The sequence below is a fragment of the Perca flavescens genome, chromosome 14 (assembly GCF_004354835.1).
Source record: "Perca flavescens isolate YP-PL-M2 chromosome 14, PFLA_1.0, whole genome shotgun sequence".
Taxonomy (NCBI): domain Eukaryota; kingdom Metazoa; phylum Chordata; class Actinopteri; order Perciformes; family Percidae; genus Perca; species Perca flavescens.
The window spans coordinates 24,465,717-24,475,495 of NC_041344.1; the positions used below are offsets into that span (position 1 = coordinate 24,465,717).

At 41.3% G+C, this 9,779-nt stretch overlaps 1 protein-coding gene across 1 annotated transcript; it reads right to left on the reverse strand.

The window, feature by feature from the left end:
- Positions 1–238: 238 nt before the first annotated feature.
- Positions 239–5,942, reverse strand: si:dkey-166k12.1 (solute carrier family 22 member 13). The gene is made up of 10 exons (XM_028598032.1): positions 5,100–5,942; positions 4,297–4,400; positions 3,618–3,772; positions 3,124–3,292; positions 2,829–2,943; positions 2,014–2,120; positions 1,705–1,916; positions 1,451–1,559; positions 1,131–1,343; positions 239–985 (listed from the first exon to the last, which is right to left on the reverse strand). The coding sequence occupies exons 1-10, from the start codon at positions 5,436–5,438 to the stop codon at positions 883–885; spliced, it is 1,626 nt and encodes a 541-aa protein (XP_028453833.1). The 5' UTR covers positions 5,439–5,942; the 3' UTR covers positions 239–882.
- Positions 5,943–9,779: the final 3,837 nt, after the last annotated feature.

Below are 9,779 nucleotides of genomic sequence, written 5' to 3' on the forward strand. Positions count from 1 at the left end.
GGTTCACCTCTGACCTGCGGTCCTTTGATGCATGTCATTCCCCCCCTTTCATGTCTTCAGCTGTCCTATATCAAAGGCCTGAAATGCCCAAAAACATAATCTTCAAAAAAATAAACATGCTGATCACAGTCACATCCCATACTATCCATAACAACATACAAATGAGCTACATTAGTCTTAAAAAAAAAAAAAAAAAAAAGGGTATATTAGGCTGAAAGTTAACTAGTACATGCAATCTTATTAGCTTTTCTTTCTCTTGGCTTGAGAATGAGGACATAGAAAACAAGTCAGTTTGTTCAATACAGCATTAAGATACACCTAAGGTATTCCACAAACAGTCCACAGACATGTTACACTTTTATACAAAAATATTCAAGTGTTTTTATTTAATGCAAAAATGTAATAAATCCTTCAGTCCTGAAAGATGAAGTCCTAACAATAGCTGCTTAAGGGGACTATGTGTACTGCATTAGAGAGGAAGTGCTAAAGTCGTCTTGCTCAATTTGATTCGTCAAATCAGCACAGGTTTAGAGATTTGAGCTCCGAGCTGATGCCTTCAGATTTATCAATATATGAAATCTGTGTGTCTGCAAAGTCTGAAGGGGAACTATTTATTCTGTCTCACCACATATGCAAAATATATCAAACCACTTGTAAACATCTGAGAAATGCACAAGATTATACAGGACAACTATTCCTGACTTCTGCGGGTGTTTACCTGTATCTGCTAAAACAGTAGGCTGTTGATTTATCCTGGAAGCACATAGAGCTCTTAATCAGATCCTGACATGTAATTGCATAGAGGATGTTATGTTACGTAAGTACTGTATCTGGTAACAAAGTTGAGGCTGTATAATATGTGAATAATAGAAAATGTGCAGTTTAGGCCTGACTGGCAAGACGTCTTAACTCCTGCTGCTCTTTGCTGTTGGCTGATTGGCTCGTGTCCTCAGACATCTCAGGGTTGTCCTTGTTGGGAGGCGACCTGTAGGAGACAAAACACTGAGCGGTTTGCAAAGGTTGGATCTTCACATGTGAACAACATGGCAGCGAGATGATATCCTGTTCAGGGTCATGGAGCGTGGATGCATTGAAAGCCCAAAAAAGTAAAAAACGTTACATTGTAATACCTCATGTCCCAGTTCTCTGCATCCTCCACAGTGTCAGGCAGAGGTCTGTCAGCAGTTTCGGGCAGTGCCAGGCCCAGGACAGCACCCAGCAGCGGGGAGATACCGAAGATGACCAGAGGTGTAGTGAGGCTATGGTCATGAAGCATGTTTATAACGGGAGCTAACACACCGCCTATCCTGGCAAACATACAGGATACACCTATTCCTGTTTGCCTGCAGGTAGACAAGGGGATAAAAGTTGTAGGTATCACACACAGAGACTTTGGGATCCTGTGTGGATGAAAAAAGTAATAAAAACTGTACAGAAAGATTTGTCTTACCGAAGCACAGTGGGGAATATCTCAGCAGTGTACACATAGATCACAGCAAAGGAAGCTGTTATACCAAACTTCCCTACCATGGCAAGACCAGTTAGGACATTGGGATAATCTACAGACAGATGGAGGGAAATTATCAGTGATTGAATACATTTAAGTCAGTTATTTGAGGATGAGATGAAAAGCTGATGTTTCGAAGGTTTGGAGAACGTTCACAGTCCTATCAGAACACAACAAAAACACAGTGTCCAACCAACCTGCAGGGACAGCGAGCATGAGCAGACAGGCGAGACCCCCAACAGCCAGGAATCCGCTTTGGGAGAGTCGGCGACTGAAGGGCAGGACAAGCAGGACGAGAGAACGAGCCGGGATCTCAATCAACCCGAACACAAACTGGGTCAGGTAGAGGTCTGTCCCTAACTTGGACACGCCCAAAGAGAGGCCGTAATACACCAGCACATTCACAAACCTAGGGTGCAGAGGAGAAAGAGAAAGAAAATGGCCAAAGGAATATAGAATGATTTGTTATTGACATGAAACAGACATGCACATGCAATTTCGCCTACCAGATGTAGAACAAGATGATAGTCCTCTTCCTCATCTGAGGTGTTCGTACTAGATCCATTGCTGAATAACTTCGCTTTCCTCCATCCAAAATCTGACACTTCTCAACCTGGACACACGAAAACAAAAACATTCAAAAGATAAGGCTGGTGTGGTGATATTCTACATTTCTCTTATGTTTATCAAATGCAACAAAAATACACCCAGAGTGGTATCAATCTTCTCAACTTACTCTTGGCAAGAATTACATCTGCATTAGGAAACATGGACTTGGGTATAGAGAAGTTGGAAAGTATTGAGAGATGGACTTCACATTGTTGGTTTTGGTCTTTTTTTAGCTGCAATGGTATCATGGTGCAAGAGAGTTTGTTGGCAATAATACAATATACTGTATATAGTAACACCATCCTTATCCTTTTGCAAAATAAGTCATACTGCATGTAATAGACAAAAAATACATTTGAACAGCTTAGATCAGTGGTTCCCAAACATTGTCATGTCAAAGACCCCTAAACTGGCACAAATAAGACCACGGACAACCATGTGATAATATTTTGTCCCAGGGGCCCCCATCTGATAGGAGTTTTGCTTTTAAGATGTTTTATTACAGAAAGTGTATATAAAAAAAAAACCATGACCAAAATACATTCTGTCATTGTGTTACTTATGGATGGAATTAAAGTGAAAATAATTAATCCCGTTTTTGCTGGGAACCCCCTGGAACTCCCTCAAGGACCTCTGGGTGTCAGCAGACCCCACTTTGGGAACCACTGGCCTAGATAGCACAATAGGTTATAGTAAATGCAAAGAGACACACTTGTACAGCAGGAGGTAAGACCCGGCCATTAACAAGTGCTGCCTTGCGGAGGAGTGCGATGGCTTCCTCCATCCTGTCGTTGGCTAACAACCATCTGGCCGACTGAGGGAGCACCCTGACAGGAGATAGAGAGAGCATGACAGTAGACAGGGAGAGAAGGGAGACGAGAAAGAGTGGACAGAGGCAAGGGAAATTGCCAGAAATAAGGGCAGAGGATAAAATGTGGATCACAAAGAGGGTATTCATGTACTCAATACACAGTGGATTTAATGTGCAGCTCATTGAATTTTCCCACCATATATAGAAGATGAGCAGGAAGCCTGGGGCTGATATAGCCAGTTGCAACTTTCTCCAGTCTCGTATCAAGTACGCTATGCCTGCTAGCAGCATGTAGCCCAGACCAAATGCGTAGTCAGTGAAGATACCGGCTAGCATGCGCCTCTTGGTGCACGTCCACTCAGTGCCTTTGAAAAAAACAGTGCAGGGTTTGGAAGGGGAGGAGGGGAGGAAAGGAGAGGTGAGGAGGTATGGAGCTTTAAGGTAAGTAGAAGGAGTGGCAAGGGTTTGATTTGTGGGATTGGGCAAAAATAGCACAATAAAGCATGAGCCATTACTCCTCAAGTAAAATATCTGCAGATCTGACAGATGAAATCACTCCTTCCTCTGACTGATACTAGACAGTTGTGCTTGCCAGTGTTGTCTGTTTGTTATCCAGTTTCCATCATCCATATGTGAGGAATCTAAACATGCTACAAAATAGTCTGCTTCGAATCTGTGTTTTGTTAGTACCAAGTACAAAGGCATTGATGATGACTCCGGAAACCGTGGTGCCAACCAGAAAGCGAAGAATCACATAGACGGAGAAGTTAGGTGCAAAGGCCACAGCGACTCCAAACCCAGTCTGAAGAGCGATGGACAGCAGCAGGATGAAACGCCGGCCGTACCTTGCACAGAGAGAGGAGTAAACAGGAGTTTGCACAAGCATAAATGAAAGCATAAGTGAACATTGTGACAGGGTAAGACCAGGCTATTCAGGTCACTTTTAGTGTGTGACAACTTCCACACATTGCCAACACACACCTTCAGGAATTTCAGTAGTATGTGAGAGTTTAAGTGTCCCGTGAACATGTACATTTCGGTCATACAGGAGAAAAGCAGTTCATATTTTATGACGTAAAAGAATACAATTTTTCACAAGATGTTTAAGGTACAGACATCAACTATAAGCTTAATTGAACAATGTCAGTCTTCAGTGAAACCGTGTCAGTCAAACCCTAGTGTGTAACTTCAGCTCTTCAACTCAACAGCATGACTTCCACTTCTCACAAATGTATACCAAATGCCAAAGACTCCACATGTGTCTGCCCCTGCAGCCATGCTTTAAAACTAAAGGGTCTGGCTGTGTGTTTTATTTGTACAAAGTCAGAGGCTCCAGGGCTCCAGGCTAAAAGAGAGCAACAAAGCCTACCTGTCAGCCATGGCTCCAAACAGCACAGATCCCACCAACAGGCCAAACATGTAGATAGACGAACCAAGACTGTTTAGTCCAGCTTTGTTACACACCAGGTCCCACTGGTAGAAGGAAAAACCAAAGAAGCATGAAACAAACCTTTTACTTTTCATTAATAGACTGGTGAGTGTGCGAGTGTTCAAGCAGGAGTCACTTGTGTGTCTACTCCAAAGTGAGTCCATATGGACATTATAAAATGTACCAAGGCTGCATTCCAGCTGGACAGAGCAAAGGCTGCAGGTTTCCTATGTTGCAGTTGATTTAAAGTAAAACGAATAACTGAAACTCATTGGGGAAATGAGAATATGCAACACTAGAGAACAAATATTAATAGAAATGATAAGGGCCTTAATGTGGCTCCTGCTTTATGGAGCTTCCCTGTGTCAAAACAAAGCTTTATAGAAGTAGTTTGGGGAGTTCCCTTCTTTGCTTTCTTGCCGAAAGTTAGGCACCCATGGCTCCCTAGAAGGTTTTTATGGTACTTGGTTGATCTGCCATCACAATTATATAAGGACTTTGTGTGTGTAATCCCTGTGTGGCCTTGATACTTTGTGATATAATCCACTTTTGTTTTTGTTTGTTTGTTTTTAATAAGAAATTCTCCCAGACGGGTGATTATCATGCAATAGCAGTAAACGGATGATTATTTGTGAGTGGACAACTTATTCCACTAATTTTCACGCAGGAGCATGAATTATTAAAGTTGCATACTTTTCATCTCTGATTAAACAGATGTGCACATCAACAGCATCCTACTGTACCTCGGTGACTGTTGTACTCTGGAAAGTCTCCTTGCTGTACACCCATCCCTGGCTACATGGGACGCGCTCAGTGCGGTTGCTCTCCAGCAGATCATCGGATGAAAAGCAGGAGGAATCCGAGAGGCTGAAGTTCAGGCTGAGTGTACCGAGAAAATGGGATTGATTCCCGGCCACTGAGATCGAGCTGTCCCGGCAGTGGTGGGGCGGCGTGGATCCAGTAAATATGCTCACCATCATGTGGAACGCGAGGAGGATCTGGGGTAAACAAATCCATATGTACAGTATTTTCTGATATTTGCCAAAGCCTCCGACCTCAGAGAGGATCTGGTCGAAATTCATTTTTGGGAAATCTGGAGGCTCTATTCCAATGGACCAACCAGTGGGAAGGAGGCGGAAGGCTGACAACAACTGGTAGTAAACATCCAGCAGGCAATAACTCAGAGGGGCGAAGGGGAGCTGTGGAGTGTTGTTCAGGAGGTAAACAGTCTACATCAATTTCCATGTGCTTCCGTAGTCAGTCCAGTTGACACAAGTTACCAACATGCATCTTTATCAGTCTTGAAATGACCCGAAGAAAACACCACCTGTCTGTCGACACGTCTCACCTTGCTGCATGCAGTGCAATCTATTCTCTCCAAACCAGGGTTCACACAAGTCGATTAAGTGCAAAGGTGTAGGCTCATCAGTTTTTCCCCCAAAATAATGTGGAAACCAGACAAACATCAGCTTCATGCATGTGAAACTAAATGCTAAATTTTCCTAGTTAGATCCGTTGTTCACAATGTTAGAAAGTGAAAAAGTGATGCATTTAACAAAGTGCCAGTATGTATTAATGCTGTTGTTTTTCACACGACGCTAAATCTGTAGAAACCCGCACCCTATGTTGGCAGCAGGGGGCGCTAGTAGTGATGTAGACCTAGCGCCCTTTATATATATATATATATATATATATATATATATATATATATATATATATATATATATATAATTATATAAAGGCCAAAAGGGAACTTTATCAAGATACATAGTATGAAATAACTGGCCTTGAAAAATAAAAATCTGCCTTCCTCTATGGGAATTTAACATAGGGGTATGTATACTTATGCCCCCTGTATTTTAAGAAAGAACATTTATTTATTTACAATACACTATTCATTCACAAAAAAAATTGGTGTCCTTAAAAGGTCGGATTTTTCCTCATTTCTTTAATTAAGGCATTAAGATCAGTTTCCAAAGGATGATTTTTTTTATTCCTCTTTTTAGTCAACTTTAGCATGGGTATGACCTATGATATATATATATATATATATATATATATATATATATATATATATATATATATATATATATATATAAATAGCCTCTCCTTTACCATTAGGTTAGTGTAGGTACATGGCTAATAGTCTCATTACATAAACAAAAAAAACAAAACATAAAAGACGCTCAAATGCAAGACTCTCTGTGATCCTTTAGGCAAATTAATTTATTATAAAGCTTATTCTTCATTGAAATCATTTAAGCATCAATTGCACATGCTGCCATTCACCATATTGAGTAGGCTACCACATTGTTTATGTGTGGCACACAACATATTAATGTGCAGCTAAAGGTGCGTTTTGACACATGTTCCGGGGTCTTTCTAAATCAGAAGAAACTAAGGTTCATTCAGCCCATTGTTGTGTGCGTTTCCACCCGTAAAGATTATGCAAATCAGTCCGCTGACGTACGAGCAGCATGACAGAATGAGAAGCTGAAAACCAGCCCTCTGCTGTCATCGGCTGTTGGAAGTTTGAATTACAGCGAGATTTGCAATTCATTCTGTCAAGAAGGAAACATCTGTCAGAATGGCCTTAAAAGTAGGGTATGATGGATATAACTACATTTATAGAGGAAGATGCCATTCTGATAGATATTTCCTACCTGTCAGAATGAGCTACCCTACTTTCACTACATTTATAGAGGAAGTAGGCCATTCTGATAGATATTTTCCACCTACCTACCTACCTTTTTACCTAAATTGACATGCGGACCGGATACACATTTGGGAGGGGCCTGATTTGGCCTGCGGGCCTTGAGTTTGAAACATGTGTCCTAAAAGAATGAGCTACCTTACTTTAACAAAATTTACAGATGAAGTAGGCCATTCTGATAGAAATGTCCTACCTGTCAGAATGAGCTACCATACTTTAACTACATTTATAGGAGGTAGTTGTCCATTCTGATAGATATTTCGTACTTGAAAAATATTTGTTACCAGCAAACATGCCCTTTTGGGACCCGTGTGGCACCACTGTGGGCAGAAAAATAGGCCCAGAGTGGGCAGCCCAGAGTGGGCCCCATAACTGTCATTGGGGCCCATTGTGAGCCCGCACATTGGGCCACATTGTGGCACTGTGGGCACAATACTGTACATTAAATAATATATTTACATCTATCTATCTATCTATCTATCTATCTATCTATCTATCTATCTATATATATATATATATATATATATATATATATATATATATATATATATATATATATGTATAGACTACCAAGACCAGAGAATAATACAAAAAAGGGCCCCACAGTAGCACAAGGTTACTGTAAACTCACTGTGTTGAACCATAGTGTGTATATATAGGGAATAGCTGACTCAGCCATGTTATTCTAGTTATTCTCTGGAGAACAATGGCTTCTCTCTCTTCAATCTAGCTGGTCTAGTGGGAGGCAATCACTGCAGATTCATGGAAATTGGTTTAATATTTTAGTCAGTGTTCAATTAAAAAAAAATACAGCTGCCTTCATATAGCACGCTGTTTCGGTGGAAGGATATATGTATGCATAATAACCCACCTTACCTTGCTGGGGTATGATGTCTATATGTTGATACAATGTAGTAATAGCCTAACAAATGTTACATAACTAGTAACAATTGTGAAAGATTGAAATACCCAAATACATTTATTAGCGGATGATTTGGAAGTAGGTTTTCACCTACATGTCTGTTAAACGGTATCGCCTGTTCCCTTCCTGTTGTGGGTGCTCATGACGTCACTGATGCTCGAGCCAGAAGGTTTGGGTGTCTGGATCATGGATGGCAGCTGGGAGAAAAACTGTCAAGTCAGATAGAGTTCGTCAGGAAGCGGCTAGAGACAAAGCGTTGCTTTTAAAATTTAAAGCACAGCAAGTCTATTCCCAATTTACAAAATAATATAGAAATAAAAAGACTGGGCTAGGGAAATCTTGAGGTGTTCATAACCAATAACCATATCAGCACATAACACATTTGATCCTGTAACCTATAGACATAGGAGCTCCTTTACCTTAGTTTTTAGTTGTGGACTATTGGAAATTCAGGTCTTTATTTTTATGCTATGCTATTATTATTATGTTATACTAAGAAAATTGAGGTAAAACACAACCTATTTTTTATGTTTGATCCCTCAAAATACATTTAACCATTAAAAAAAAAAAATCTGTTCACTGATAATGATTTTATTTTGAAGGCGGTGACCAGAAGTGTTATTGTTCTCCGCCTGGCTGGCTTCACAACGATGAGGGAGGCTCCGGTGAGAGTGAGAGACAAGGGAGAGAGGCAGAGGGAGATGGCTGAAGGGGAGAAAGAGTGGACCGGGTCAAGAGCGACTTTGGAAACCAAGCGTATGTGACCTGGATGGTCCAGAGCTGTCAGCGCTGTGGAGCGAGTCCAGAAACAGAAATATCACAGCGATCCGACCGGCCTGTGCACACTGACTGTTTGACAGGGACCGTCTCTACTATCCGAGGGACAGTCATCCATATCTACTCCGATTTCCTCCCTGAAGGATTTACTGAACTGCACCAGAGTCCTTTTTGGATTTCTGACTAAGAAAACGCTTTGGATCAGTCCCTATCCTGAGTGTGAGTATGGCTCTGTACCGGGGGCTGCTTCACAAATGAATGGTTTTAATGGCGATGTCATGCATCAGAAGGTCAGCTGATCATGTTCTGGCACTTATTGTGTTAAAACAACCTAGATCCGCATCCGTGACGCGACCTGCTAATGTAGACGAAGCCACACCCTCAGACAGCATTCAAATAACCAGCAATAACATTGTTTATGCCACATGCGTTAATGAGCCCTGGCCTATTTACTGGGGATACTGTCAGCAGCACCATCAGCAGCAGCTCCTGCATTAACTGCAGGACAGTAGTCATAGTTTTTACTGTAGCCAATAAGCTGTTGGGCCGTGTGCAAGTGCCTTTTAAGACATAACGATTTACTGCTTTTATTTTGTATTATTTAAAAAGAACAACCACCCTGGTTTGAGGTTTCTCATCCTGAGATCATAATTTTGCTCCTTTTTTTGAAAACCTGACGAGGAGGAGTTTTTACAAGTGGGGGACAAGTTGGGGATGGTGATTTGGGAGTGTTAGAATGCGTGACTTTTAATCCCAAATGTGCATGTGGCTGTGTTGGCAGTTTGAACCTGGAATTATCTTTCATTCACACATTATGTAATTGTGGAACTGCCCATTGAAAAGGGTTTGACATGCCAAAGAAATTTACACCAACATACTATAGTCTAACAGAGAGTGAATACAGCTGCCGCAATGGGAAAGACATCCCAAGGTTGCTGCTACACAGAAAACAGAGTATATGTGTGCAAAAGGGTCTGTTCACCTTTATGTGTTGGTATGGTCATGCATGTG

Bases quoted from the DNA above. Each gene is read 5' to 3' on its own strand.
- si:dkey-166k12.1 (XM_028598032.1), bottom strand. From the start codon at position 5,438: ATGAATTTCGACCAGATCCTCTCTGAGGTCGGAGGCTTTGGCAAATAT. The intron at 1,917-2,013 runs GTAGGCGAAATT...TCTGCACCCTAG, and splicing joins ATCATCTTGTTCTACATCTG to GTTTGTGAATGTGCTGGTGT. The intron at 986-1,130 runs GTATTACAATGT...TGTCTCCTACAG, and splicing joins GCAGAGAACTGGGACATGAG to GTCGCCTCCCAACAAGGACA.